At 38.9% G+C, this 15024-nt stretch overlaps 2 protein-coding genes across 5 annotated transcripts in view; both read left to right on the top strand.

Moving 5' to 3' along the window:
• Positions 1 to 5253, top strand: part of NAA50 (N-alpha-acetyltransferase 50, NatE catalytic subunit) — a 32359-nt gene extending 27106 nt beyond the window's left edge. Inside the window, exons 2-5 of one of the 2 annotated variants that reach the window (XM_005201310.5) lie at positions 331 to 464; positions 881 to 1000; positions 1307 to 1373; positions 2074 to 5253. In XM_005201310.5, the coding sequence (XP_005201367.1) occupies positions 331 to 464; positions 881 to 1000; positions 1307 to 1373; positions 2074 to 2251 (499 nt within the window). In that variant the 3' untranslated portion in view covers positions 2252 to 5253. 2 annotated transcript variants of the gene reach the window in all.
• Positions 5254 to 14652: 9399 nt separating this feature from the next.
• USF3 (upstream transcription factor family member 3) overlaps positions 14653 to 15024 on the top strand; it is a 52812-nt gene continuing 52440 nt past the window's right edge. For all 3 annotated transcript variants that reach the window (XM_002684777.6, XM_005201359.5, XM_010801140.4), the window contains exon 1: positions 14653 to 14921. The gene's annotated coding sequence lies outside the window, so the exon portion shown is untranslated. The remainder of the gene's footprint in view (positions 14922 to 15024) is intronic.

Raw genomic sequence — 15024 nt, 5'->3', positions numbered from 1 at the left:
AGTCATAAGTATCTTTAAATTTCTCTGAAAATGTTGGCGTTTATGTAGATTATTATTCCGGCCTTCTTAGTAATTGTTGTGTATTGCATTTGTCTCTAAATGTATACACAATTGTATGAAAGCTAGGAGTTGTAATCTGGATGGAATGACAGGCAAAATCTACTTATAAATGGTGATGTTCATAGGTATATGAGGTTGCTATGAAAGGGTCGAATTTGTCAGTCATGTTAAAAAGACTTGGTACCCTTTTAATTTAATTTAATTTTATGTCCATCATAACCAACGAAGCTTATTATATTTTATTGAGTACATTTTGGTTTGTTCCAGTAGCCGGATCGAGCTGGGAGATGTGACACCACACAATATTAAACAGCTGAAGAGATTAAACCAGGTCATCTTTCCAGTCAGCTACAATGACAAGTTCTACAAGGATGTGTTGGAGGTTGGCGAACTAGCAAAACTTGGTAGGATATGCTTTTTCTTCTTCTTTTCATTTGTTTGTTCATGTTCTTGACACCTTGGTTTTAATTAGAGCAAAGAAAAGAGATAACTAATTTAATCTCATTGTTTTACAAGTGAGGAAGTGGGGGCAGTCCAGGTTCTGAGGCGAATCAAGATAAATACTTGAATTTTAGAAGGAAATGCTAAATATTTTTTCTTGTTTAGGCTGTGTCTGTGTTTCCAATATTTAGCTTTACTCAAAAGGGGTCTTAAATTCTTAAGAAGGTTTAGGATATTTTTGAGGCTATTGATATTTAAGAGTAGCTGATAAAATGTAATTAATTCTGATAGCAATTTAACTGCTATCTAAGGGAAGGGAAGATTCAGTAAAATATGTTACTGTGTCTGCTAAATCTTGTGTCTCTGTTTTCTGTGGCAGCCTACTTCAATGATATCGCAGTGGGTGCAGTGTGCTGTAGGGTGGATCATTCACAGAATCAGAAGCGACTTTACATCATGACACTAGGCTGTCTGGCACCATACCGAAGGCTAGGAATTGGTAACAATTACTTCTAATTTTTGTATTCTTCTTCAAAGACGCTTATTAACATAATTCAGTTGCAAGCCCTGTATAGATTTGTTACTAATACCCCTTTTCCTTTTTCTGTTTTCCTTCTTACTGGAAGGGTGTAAGATTGCTTTTCTGCTAGAAGTTTTAAACATAGTAGGTAGTGTAGAGAGAACAAAATTTTGGAAAATCAGACTGCCTGATGTTTACCTCAAATTCCTTTAGGACTCAAAAAGATGTTTAATTTAAAGATTGATTTTTATGAGATTACTTATTTGTTGTTTGTCTCATTAATAGGAACTAAAATGTTAAATCATGTCTTAAACATCTGTGAAAAAGATGGCACTTTTGACAACATCTATCTGTAAGTAAAGTCATACTTAATGATCGTATCTAAAGAATTTAATAAATTGGCAATAGAAATCTTTACTAGAAAAATTTAAATCTGGTCACTTACTGTCTTTTGGAAATACCATGGAAGTATTAACAATAGTTCTGAAGTTTGTTTTGTTTTAATAATAGATAAGGAACCTTTGATAAAACATTCTTGCTTTGCTTTATTACTTTGGGGTGGGAGTTCCTAAGTCACAGATGTAAAGCCCAGATTAAGTCTTCAGAATTTAAGAAATGAATAACATAAATATTACTTTTATCTTGTCATTTTGAGTTTTGTTCAGGGCTTTCAGTGACACGCTCTTTATTAGTAGAATTTAATAATCAAAATCAGAGGGTACTTAGCTGATTTGTACTTGAATCTTAAGAGTAAGGCGAAGATGGCAACTTTGGCTTCTTGTATTTTCATTGAAGCTTAGTTGGTTTACAGTAGTATTGTGCCAGCCTCTGCTGACAGCAAAGTGACTCAGTTACACACTTAAATTCTTTTTAATATTCTTTTCCATTATGGTTTATCATAGGATATTGGATATAGCTTCCAATATGGATTCTTTTATAATACAGATATTAAGATTATTCTCGTTTTCAACCAATTTGAAGCTATCTGTGGAGGATACATAAAAGCTGATGAAATCTTCATTTCTTTTTCCTGATACCCTTTTACATCTCAGGCATGTCCAGATCAGCAATGAGTCTGCAATTGACTTCTACAGAAAGTTTGGCTTTGAGATTATTGAGACAAAGAAGAACTACTATAAGAGGATAGAGCCCGCAGATGCTCACGTGTTGCAGAAAAACCTCAAGGTCCCTTCTGGCCAGAACGCAGATGTGCAAAAGACAGACAACTGAACAAATTACAGATGAACTTTCTTGCACTTGCTTGTCGCCAAATAAAAGAGAGGCCCATTGATTCCCCGCCCCCCCTTTCTTTTAAAACTTTCCTCCTTCCTTGTTCTTACTTTTCCTCCTTTCAAAACTTGCTTCCCTTTCCTCTAAAAGTTTTAAACTTTTAAGGACTTATTAATCATGTTTGGATTGTTTTAGTTTTCTTATTTTTGTGAGGTGGTTTGATTGTAGGAAGGAGAAGGTATAGATCGGTTTAGTTTCACAGTTAAGATATATATGGTCCCAAAAATTTGAGTGTCAATTTCCTTTTTTTTTTTAAATGTCCTGCTTTCACATTGAAGGGCAGAGCCTACAAAATATTGTATATTTCAAAGGACAAAAAGAAGCAGCAGCAATATCTTGTCCTCTAACTCTTAGACAAGTTTAGTGTGTTTGTGGTACTTTGGGTTTTTAAAGATTTTGTGGGATACTAATCCCTATACATTGCCTTCACTCCACCTTTTGTCCTTCTGAGTATTATCTCAGGAGTTGGGCCATTGTTATCCTTGTAAGAAATACTAAGCTTATTTTGTTCTGTTAAGCAGTTATTTCTTCCTTCCTTGCTGGTGGCTGAAGGTGGGTGGGACAGTTTGAATCAGTAGTATTAGACTTTGGTCTCAGTATGTGAGTTAAACTGCTTTTTGCTAATGAGTGGGCTGGTGCTTAGCAGGTTTGTTTTTCCTGCTGTTGATTGTTACTAGTGGCATTATCTTTTAGCATATGGGCTGGTGAGATTCATTTTTTTTTTTAATATCCCAGCTAGAGATATGGCCTTTAACTGACCTAAAGAGGTTTGTTGTGATCTGCTTTTTTTCCTGTTGTTTTTCTTCAGTAAACACACAGTAGTTGGTCAGACCTTAAATATGGAGTTTGTCCTTTATAGGTCAGTGCCCTTAAATAAACCTGAAGTAGGTATTGTCTCCTGGATATACAAAAAAATACCTAAACGGAAGCTTAGATGGATTTGTGGCACAATAAATGCATTTAATGTCAGCTAACGCAGACTGTTAGAAGTGTGGCCACTGAGCATTTGATTTTAGAGGAAAGAATATTTAGACAGTATTTTTGAGAATAACATAGCTGTGCTATGGCTTATCTGTTGGAGAACATCCCAGATTTGCTTACATTCTGTGCCTGTGATACTGAGTTTAAGGATTTGGGGGAGGGGGAATTGTTAAATACATTGCTTCTGTTCTTGGGAAAAGTAGAAGTCTAGAAGTGTTAATAACGTGAATGTCACTGTGACCTCCTGTACCAACAGGACTGGTTTATGCCAGATCATTTTCTGGCACTTAGGGAGTGGCTTTGACTGGTCAGTAACTTTCTGTAAGAAAATAGAAGACCTCTAAAATTTTCAGGCTTTCCTCCATAATTCCATCTCCAATATTTAAAATTTTCTACATTGCCAATACCAGTGGCCTAAGAAATGTTTTCATTAGACTTAAAACAATGCACAGAGCTTGAATTTTCTGTCATTTGACTTTAAAAAGAAGGTTGATTGATAACATTTATCCTCTTGTGTGAATTCTGGCATAAAAGTTTCATCTCTTCAAATACATTGAATGACAAAATTATTTTACACAATGTTTATGCACATCTTATAATCTTAAGTTCTTATTTGAGAATGTGAAAATGCAAGGTACAATAGACTTCAACCGTCTTAGTTGAGTGCCAAGAATAATATAGGAAAGGAAGATAGTTGATGAGTGAGTTCATAGAGTTCTAATCTTAAGATAGTAAAAATGTAGAAAGACCTTGCTGATTTCTTGGGTATCAGTTTCTTAAGCAGTCCAAATCTAAGCTTAGAAGAAAAGTTTAGCATTGAGCACCTTTACCTTCATGGATAAGCTTCAGCTTGCTCTTGCCAAGAGAAGAATGCTTGAGTTACAGAAGGCAAGATTAGTTTGAAGAATTCAGTCTTTTTGTAAACTTCAGATGTCAAAATAGATTTTGATATATAAATGAGTTTTGTGAGATGACACTGCCTCTATTTCTATAACCATTTCACCTGGACTATCTAATCAGTCCTATGAATGTATCCCTAAATGTGGTTAATGAAAACCGAATAGCTGCCTCATGACAATTAAGTACATATTATTTATGGAGGAAAAAATATTAAAATTTTGAATTGAGTGTGTAGGCTCCCTATCATTTTAGTGTTTCTTTCTCCACACTAGTCACTGACTTTAACCTAAATTGTGTTTGTAAAACGTGAATTGTCCTACATCAGACTTACATGAAATAATTCCATCCATTTATGGAGGAGGATGTAGAGGAGGTAGAAGCTAGGTACACTTTCATGTGCCTAGAAGTCAGTAAAGACTGAAATAATGTCCCATGTTGAGTTGGTTATTTTGAAATACGATAATTATCATTGAGGTAAAATAATTCTATTAACTAGAAGATCACAAGATGTACCCATCGTATTTTTGGGGGAAGATAGTTTTTTTCTGTGGGGCAAATAGGTAAAATTATATGGTAATTACGTTTAGGTTCTAAGGAAAAGAATCTGCAGAGAAATCTATGCAATATATAATTTGTCCAGATTAGTTTTCATTTGGGGAAAGAAGTTCTGAAATATCCCCAAAGCAGTTTACTTGTCAATTCGGAGTCCTCCAAAAATAGAACTAACTATTGGGAAACCGTGGAATGTGGGGTGGAAAAGAAAAGCTCCCTCAGTTTTTTGGAGGGAATAACTTTAAAAATACTTAAATAGCTAAGTTTACTTGGTGCGGTTAAGATTTAAACTTGTTGATTTTAACATTGCTGTTACATCTGAAATAAACTTATGTGATGTTCTGGTAGAAATCTGTGATGTCTGGTAAATGTCAAAGAAATGTAAATGCATTGTGTTGAATTCTGAGATCAGCAGCTATATGTAGTCATTGCCTACTGTTCCCCATACTGTTTTATGTACTTTTACGTTTCTTTAAGATCTAACTTTAATTAAAACAGGCCAAATGTAATCAAGGCCTCCTAATTCAGACCTTTTGGAACTTAATAGAAACACTATTCAGTATCTGCAGTTCAGTCCCAATGAGAGAAAACAGTAAGATCCAAAGGGCTGTCTTAATGCTGCTATATTTTGAATGCAATTGTTAAACACTAGACACTTTAGGCTGTGATTTAATTAGCAGTGTTCATCGACTAGAGATAACTTATATTCACATTTTTTTCTTTAAAAATGTGGCTTCAAACAATGAACATGCATCATCACCCACAGTTTCTGAGTCAGGAATCCAAGGGCAGCTTAGTTGAACGATTCTGGCTTAAGGTCTCATCGGGTTACAGTACTATCATCCAGGCCTGGAGAAGCTACTTTGGAGATGGCTGACTCACGTGGCTGTTGGAGGGATTCAGTTCCTTACTATGTGGGTGTCTCCACAGCACCTCCTGAATGACAGCTGGCAGCGGACTTGGCCCCAAAGCGAGTGATCCTGGAGAGTAAGCAGAAGCCATACTCTTACATGATTCTAACTTCTCTAGCTGTATAATTTGAACATTCCTGAGAAATTGAGTACTGTGATGATGAGTGGAAGTGGTGAGCCTTTAAGAACTTTTCAGATATAATAAGCCATATAGAAGAGAGTCCTGACTTGGACTTATCTACAATGCCATGCTATATATAGGAATTTAGTCCTAGTTCAAGATACAATCAAGTAACATAGCTGTATAGAGAAAGGCGTGAGTCAGATTCTTAAATGTAGGTGTAGTTACCTTGATGGGACGTGGAGAAACGTGAAGTCTGGGGCAGAAGTGCTCAACCTTTTCAGTTCTCTAAAGCAGTTTGATAAAAATCTAAAATCAGTCATTGGGAGCATAAAGTTAAAATGAATCAATCACTACCTAGAATTTAAATGTCAAAGACATACAGCCTGTTTTATATTAATTTGTGATGAAGCTTAAACCCAGCATTTGGGAAAATAGTCTATTGGGTGGGGATATTTGGTGTTAGTGAACTTTGAATTAGATATTCCTGATAAGCTGAAAACTTCCACATACCTGAACTTTATCCAAGTTTTTAATTCTTATTACTGTCTTCAAAAACTCAAGACATCCTTTTTAAAGGAATGTAAGTATAAATTAATTCTCCCCTTCCCTGGCAGCTCAGACCTTAAAGCATCTGCGTGCAAAGCAGGACACCCAGGTTTCATCCCTGGGTTGGGAAGATCCCTTGGAGAAGGAAGTGGCAACCCACTCCAGTACCTTGCCTGAAGAAATCCATGGACAGGAGCCTGGTGGCTACAGTCTATGGGGTTGCAAAGAGTTGGATACGACCGAGCAACTAGCACTTCCAATTTCAATTATAATTTAAATCACGTTACATTAAATAGCTGTAGCGTCAAGAAAATGACTAATGTTTTTGTTGCCTTGACCAAACTTCTGAGCCCATCTAGTTCATCTTTTAGAAACCATATTGGCAATATCAAAAATTCTCTGTAAAGATTTGAACAATCTTGAATCATGTTTGTCACTAGTAATCCATATACTAAAATGAAATAAAAACTATTGTACTAAAAATAGGTACTACAAGTAAAACTGCTTATGCAGGTGAAATTTGAATACACAACTTGAAATAATTAGTATTCAGAACAGTAAAATCTGGTAAGATGAGAACTTTATTATAGCAACCTAAAAGCTGCTATAAAACTTTCATGACTTTCTCCTTAACCATCTTCCATTGTGAGAAAGTTAGCTGCCTTTCATTGATGTCAGTTCAGTCGCTCGGTTGTGTCTGACTCTTTGCAACGCCATGGACTGCAGCACACCAGGCCTCCCTGTCCATCATCAAATCCCGGAGTTTACTTGGTGATGTCATCCAACCATCTCATCCTTTTTCGTCCCTTTCTCAATCTTCCCAGCATCAGGGTCTTTTCCAATGAGTCAGTTCTTCGCATCAGGTGGCCAAAGTATTGGAGTTTTGGCTTCAATATCAGTCCTTCCAATGAATATTCAGGACTGATTTCCTTTAGGATGGACTGCTTGGCTCTCCTTGCAGTCCAAGGGACTCTCAAGAGTCTTCTCTAACACCATAGTTCAAAAGCATCAGTTCTTAGGCACTCAGCTTTATGGTCCACTCTCACATCCATACGTGACTACTGGAAAAACCATAGCCTTGACTAGATGAACCTTTGTTGGCAAAGTAATGTCTCTGCTTTTTAATATGCTGTCTAGGTTGGTAATAACTTTTCTTCCAAGGAGTAAGCATCTTTTAATTTCATGGCTGCAGTCACCATCTGCAGTGATTTTAGAGCCCCAAAAGATAAAGTCTGCCACTGTTTCTCCATCTATTTGCCATGAAGTGATGGGACTGGATGCCATGATCTTAGTTTTCTGAATATTGAGCTTTAAGTCAACTTTTTCCCTCTCCTCTTTCACTTTCATCAAGAGGCTCTTTAGTTCCTCTTCGCTTTCTGCCATAAGGGTGTCATCTGCATATCTGAGGTAGCTCCTTGGACAAATTTAGAGCATGGTTCCTGGATTATTGCCAGTCCTTAAAATTATTTAAAAAAAAAAAAAAAATTCTTGTAACTTAAAAGGCTTATTACAGAGGCATGGTCAAAGAATGTACCCCCAATGTCTGAGGCCCTGACAGTACCACAGTGGAAAAGATAGGCATGGCCCTGCCCTGGTCATCTTAATAGCCCAAGTTATCTCAACAGTATTTCAATACAGAACCAACTAAGTTGAATAAAAGTGAGACACAAATATTAGGAACATACTATCAGCACTTGTCAACTAGATAATGAAATATTAACCCATTCACAGTTATCATAAAGGAGGGAGATTAGTGAAAGTTATATTTTATATAAAATATGATGGTCCTATGAAGCTTACTGTATAGGGCCTTCCCTGGTGGTCCAGTGGTTAATTCAGTGGGCATGGGTTCACTAAACACAAGTGAACCAGAAGAGATGGAAAAGACAAGGTAAACACTTAATAAAAGCAACATTGGAGTGGCTAATACCAAAGTAGATTTTGGAACAAAATATATTTCTAGGGGTAAAGAGGGATATTTATGATAAAGGAGTCTACCAAGAGAACAGAGTCTTCAATGAATATGAATCTAATAACAACTTCAGAATACATGAAGAAAAAACACACAAAACAGACAAGTTCACAACTAAAATTGGTGATTTGGGGGACTTCCCTGGTGGTCAAGTAGCTAAGACTCCAAGCTCCCACTGCAGGGGGCCTGGGTTTAATCTATCCCACATCCCACAGCTAAGACCCAGTGCAGCCAAATATTTAAAAAAAATTTTTTTTTGGTGATTTTGAACTATTGGTAAATGATATGACAGAGAATATTATAAAGAGGATCTATACTGTGCAAACTATGTCCTTTAACCTACACCAGAACATAACAAGAAATAAGTCTGGAAAACCTGCCCCGCCCCCCACCAATATTTGGAAATTAAACATTCTTCTAAATAACTTGGGTCTAAAAAAGGAATTGCAAGAAAAGTTAGAAAAAAAAAGGAAAACGAAAATATGTCAATGCTGTAGGATTAAAATGCTTAAAAGATAATTCATAGCACTAAATGTGTATATGAGTTCTTGTTTGCCATTATAGTTGATTTACAATACTTTGTTAGTTTCGGGTATGTGATAAAGTGTGTGTATATAAATATATATATTATTTTAGGTTGTTACAAGATATTGAATATAATTCCCTGTGCTATATGGTAAATCCTTGTTGTTTGTATATGAGATCTTGAATCAAAGATCTAAGCTTTTACCTTAAGAAACTAGAAAAAGAAGAGCCAACTAAAGTAAGTTGAAGGAAGGAAATAAAAAAGGGCAGAAACCCATAAAATTGAAAACAGTAGGAGAATTAAAACGAAAAGCTACTTCTTTGAAAAAATAAAATTGACAGAGCTCACCAAACTGGGTAAAAAACTGGATGCTTTATACTTAAGCTTGTGAAGAAGACAAGGATGACTCACCACTTCTGTATAGTACTGCTCTGAAAGCCCTTGCCAATCCAATGATGGTCCATTGATTAAGACTTCTGTGCTGCCAGTGGAGAGAATGTGGGTTTGATCCCTGGTTGGGAAGCTAAGATCCCACATGCCCTATGGGGCAGCCAAAATATAAAAACTGAATAAGCCTGCAATTTGGATAGAAAGAAAGAAAATTGTCATTTGTAGTTAATACAAAGTAGAAAGTGCTAATTATTAATAAAAATACTAGGACTAATAATGAGTGTAATAGGTCCACAGGATACAAATATCCATTGTATTTCCAGCTAATAAAATTAGAAATTTAAGTTCATAAATAACATTTACAATAGCATAAATATATGAGATATTTAGAGACAAGTTTAGCAAAATATATGCAAGACCTGTATACAGAAAGCTATAAAATACCCTCAGAAAAATTTAAAAGACCCAAATAAATGGAGAGAGAATACATTCATCCAAATATTAGTTACAATTTCTCTCCAAATTGAATTATAAATCCCACTCAGGATTTTAGCAAGCTTTTTCTACCCCTTAACTTGACAAGCTTAAGTCTATATGAAAATGCAAATGACCTAGAATAGTTAAATTTTTAAGAACAAAACAATTGGAGGACTTACACTACCTGACTTCAAGACTTAAAAAGCTGCAGTGATTAAAACAGTCTGGTATTGGTGTCAAGATCAACAAATAGATCAATGGAACAGAATAGAGTTCAGAAATAAGAACCACACATACGTTGATTTTGCCCAAGATTCAAAGACAACCAAGTGGAGGAAGGATGGTCTTTACAATTGGTGCTTGAAAAATTGGGATTCCTTGATGTAAAAATATAATCCATATTCTTCATACAAAAGGATTTTTTTTATCATACTTCTGAATATACAACAATTAAAGTCTGCTGTAGATCTAAATATAAAACATGAAATTGTAAAACTACTAGAAGAAAAATAGAAAAATCTGTTGAACTTGTGTTAGTCAAAGACTTCTTAGATATGACCCCATAAGCATGACTCAGACATAATTGATAGACTGGATTTTAAGAACAACTATTTGAAAAACACAGTTAAAAGAATGAAAAGACAATCCAGAACTGGGAGATTATATTGTATATCACATATCTGATAAAAGATATGTGTCCAGAATCCAGAACTCTTAAAACTCAATAAATAACAACCCAATAAAAATGGGCAAAAGATTAAAAAGCTTCACAAAAGATATACAAATGGTTAGTAAGTATATGAAAAATGCTCAATATCATTAGTTATTATGGAAATGCAAATTAAGGTCACAATGAAATACTACCTATTTTAATAATTAAAATTTTAAAAGATTTATTAAGTGTTGATATGGTACATTTCAGATCCCCAAATTGTACTAGTGAGAATATAAATTAGTATAGCTTTGGGAAATTATTTGGCAGGTTTTTTTTTTTTAAGGTACACTTAGCATCTAACTTGGCCATTCCTCTGGGTATTTACCCAGTTATTACCCAAGGAAAATGAAAGCAAATGTCCATATAAAGATTTGTCCACAACTGTTCTAGCATCTTTATTTGTAATAGTCAAAAACTGCAAACAGTCCAACTGTCCACCAACATGAATATACATGATATATCCATATAATGGAATACTACTTAGCAACAAAAGTTAATGGATTATTGATACACACAACGAGGTGGATTAATCTCCCCCTACCTATGCTGAATGAAAGAAGACACAGACAAAATTGAATATAAATAGATTCCATTTATATAAAATTCTAGAAAATGAAAAAAATGTATAGTGACAGCAGATCAGTGGTTGCCTGGAGAACAGGATGAGGGCAAGTGAATAAAGGGAAATGAAGGAGACAGGGCAGGACATACATGTTCAGTTTTGATTTTGGAGATGGTTTCACAGCTGCTTGCAAATGTCAAACTCTGTCATGTTGTACATTTCAAACGTTCAGTTTATTGAAGATCAATCATACCTCAAGAAAGCAATTTTGCTTGTTGCTTTTAAGGTACAGAATAGGTGAGAATATCTGCACAACATTTATCTGAGAACATTTATCCAGAACGTAAAAAACCTTTTACAACGCAATAATAAGACAGTGTTAGTGTTAGAGGCTCAGTCATGTCCGATTCTTTGCGACCCAATGGATGGAATTCTTCAGGCAAGAATACTGGAGTGGGTTGCCATTCCCTTCTCCAGGAGATCTTCCCCACCCAGGAATTAAAATAAACCTGCGTCTCCGGTGTCTCCTGCATTGCTGGTGGATTCTTCACTATCTGAGCCACCCACATCCTGCTTTTAAAATGGGCTAAAGAATTGAACATTTTACCAAAGATGATGTGCATATGTCCAATAAACATAGAACATATGCTCAACACCAGTAGTAATAAGAGAAGTGCAAGTTAAAATCATGAGAGACTACCTCATACTCACTATGTGGGCTAGAATGAAAAAGGCTGACTATATCAAGGGTTGGCGATGAGGAGGAGTACCTGGAATCCGCCTATATTTCTGCTGACAATGAGAAATACTACGACCGTTTTGGAAAACAATGGATGGTTCGCATATACCGTTGCCATTCATTTCTGAAAGCTTCTTAAAAGAAAATGCCAGCTTGGAGCCTCTCTCGCCGCTCGCCGCGCATCTGGAGCGGGGGTGGGGGTAGGGCGCAGCGGGAGCTCCCCAAGGGTCGGGGGCATCCTGGGATATAGGGCGCCCAGAGGTTGGAGAGAAGAGGGATGCGCGCAAGTCCCCCACCCCCCGACCCCGTTCTCGTGCCCCGCCCCGCCACCCGATTCTGGTGCCCCACCAAGCTCTGCACTCAACGGTCCCCCATAAGTAGGCACAGTCTGCGCAGTCCCCTACTGGGGGAGCAGGGAAGGGTTCAGTAAAGCAGAACTCAGAGACGCCCCCCTCCCTACGGATGTCGGCGCCCCTCTCTATAGTCATTCATCCCCAGGAACAGGAGAAAAAAGGGATGTCAGGAAATGAAACTGGGGATACAAGCAAGGGGCTTGTGAAGGATCTAAAGTATGTGGGTGAAAATCAGATTTACTTGAGCCCAGTAAACAATGGACTTGGCCTGGAGGCAAAGGGATCAGTGTCACTGGACCACCATATTTTATTATCAGTGTACGGGGCTTCCCTTGTGGCTCAGCTAGTCAAGAATCCGCCTGAAATGCGGGAGACCTGGATTTGATCCCTGAGTTGGGAAGATTCCCTGGAGAAGGGAAGGGCTACCCACTCCAGTATTCTAGCCTGGAGAATTCCATGGACTGTATAGTCCATGAGGTCCCAAAGAGTGGGACAGGACTGAGCAACTTAAAAAAAACAAAAACAAAAACACGGCACTATAAGCACATGGCAGCTAGCCTGAAATAGGAGTGGTGCCATTATTTGATGTCATCCTCTCATATGTAGAGCAATAAACCAACGTTGAATTGGCAAAGTCAACGAAAAGATCTATGATTGGGATTTGGGCTTCAGTCAGGAATGAGAATTAAATTAAAAAGCAAACATTTAGAACTTTTTGTTGTTGTGTTACTTTTTAATTTTTTTGAAGCATAGCTAATTTACAATGTTGCAGGTGTACAGCAAAGTGATTTGGGTTCTTTTCCACTATAGGTTATTACAAGATATTGAATATAGCTCCCTGTGGTATACAGTAGGTCCTTATTGTTTATTTGTAGCAGTTTGTATCTGTTAATCTCAAATTCCCAATTTATCCCTCTCCCCACATTTTATAAAACAGAAATTTCTGTTAACACTTCTACATTGTGCCAGAAAGGTATTCATGTGTATTCCAATGGTGATCCAAAGAAACTCTTAACGTCTGTTTTCTGAACAAACAAAACTATTTGTTACTTTACTTTAGACTCGATGCATTGTATTTTCTTAGAAAATCATACATACCCTAGAGATTATATTTATTACTGGAATAATTTTTAAACAGAATACATTATATTCTGATCACAATGGAAATTATTTCCTACAGCTGGACATACTAATGCTAAACAATTTCATGGAGGTGCTCTATTAGCATTACTATTAGGCTCTGAATCCTAGGGTCGTTCTTATCTGCAGCTTTGATTTGGGTGTGCTAAATGTATTCAGAGGCTAACTAGAAATTCATATGCTGAGATGCAAAAGTTAAAGAAAATTTCCAGACTGTTCACAGTGCCATAGTTTAGAAATAACACTAAAAGCCTTGTATTCGTTTCATCATAGCTTTTAAACTGCTGGTGCGGTTACTGTTTAACTTTACACCTTTTCCCAACACAAGTTCAGCTTCCTCTGTACACAGGCTCAAGTAATTCCCACCATGCCATGCCCCGTGTGCACCTTCTGGAAGTTACCTGGTCTAGTCCCCGGACGTCTAAGATCTGGGACATTTCCAAACCTGGAGGTGGAAGCGCTCCACTAGGTGGAGGACACCTGTTTCAGAAGAGGAGGGGTTATGAAATAGGAAGTGAAACCAGGAAGACGGAGTTGTGACCACGGTTCCAGGGCCCCAAATTCCCATCTTGGAATTAGCAGACCCTGGTCTCCATGCTATCACCCACGGCTCTGTACCTTCCAGATCTAGGTATCTAGGAACCCAAGCCGGAAGTTCCAAATCCATCCCCCAGTGCCACATACTCGCTTCCCCTAATTAGGAGCCCCCCAGGACCTTTCTTAACACGGTCATCTCCAGCTCGCAGGAAACCGCCTTTGGGGCAAATGAAAATGATAGATGATCGCAACCAACAAATTCGAGCAGCGTCAGGTCGGCAATGGTCTTCCAGTGAAATGGCACCCGGAGACGTCTGCATTCTTTTTTATTCTTCCTCACCTTCTATTACAGAGCTTCATCCCGCCTTCCTGCCCTCTAGGATAAGAGGATCTCTCTAATCGTTCTTGAAAGCCTTCCGTGTGCTCTTTCTTTCTAGTTTTTCCACTTTCAAACTCCTACAAAAGACGTGTAAAAGCAGAACAGAGAACAGGATACAAAGAAGTTTCTTCAAACACCTCTTTTGCTAGGTTCTCAAGGCGTCCCCTTTAAGGAACCAGGCCCACCTCTTTCCCATTCATCTACTGGCTTTCGGTCCTGCCCATCACTCTACCTTTAAGAATATTTCCTGTTCCTTCAACTCAACTTGCACACCTCCGCACCCACCCCCGGCCCTCCTCATTGGGCCGCCCGAGGCCCGTTCACTCTTTGGTTTTCCCTCCACCTTCTCCCGCCCCCTAGATAGCGCAACGGCGTATCGGGCTCTGATTGGCTATCACTGCGCCTCTCAGGGTTAGAATTGGTGAGCTCAGTGGAAGGGGCGGGACCGCGGGGCACCCAGGGTAGGCTGTTCGCTAGCCAAGCGGCGGCCGCGGGAGGGGCGGGGAGGGCCGGGGAGGGGCGGGGGGAGGGGGGCTGGGAAAGTTGAGGCCGCGCTGCCGCCGGGTCTCCGGCCTTGAGGGCTCGGGCTCGCAGTGGCGGCGGTGGCCGCTAGAAGAGGCGGCGGGGGCGGGGGGAGAGGAGGGCCTGGGCCCGCGCTCCCCCAGCCCCAGAGAAGCAGGCGGCGGCCGCGGACGGAGAGATTGGCCCGGGCGGTCGGACACCCCTGCGGAACCCGCTTGGGATCATGACCCAGGCTGGGGTCGCCGCTGCCGCCGCCGCCGCGGCCGAGACCACGCAGCCCGCGGGTGAGTGACTGAGGGAGGGGGCCGCTGACAGCCGGGGCGCGGGGCGGGGGCCGGGGCTGCGGGGGCGGCTCCGGGGGGCGGCTCCGGGCTCTGCTCCACCCAC

This window comes from Bos taurus, chromosome 1, assembly GCF_002263795.3.
Source record: "Bos taurus isolate L1 Dominette 01449 registration number 42190680 breed Hereford chromosome 1, ARS-UCD2.0, whole genome shotgun sequence".
Classification (NCBI taxonomy): domain Eukaryota; kingdom Metazoa; phylum Chordata; class Mammalia; order Artiodactyla; family Bovidae; genus Bos; species Bos taurus.
This window is presented reverse-complemented; position numbering and strand designations above follow the sequence as displayed.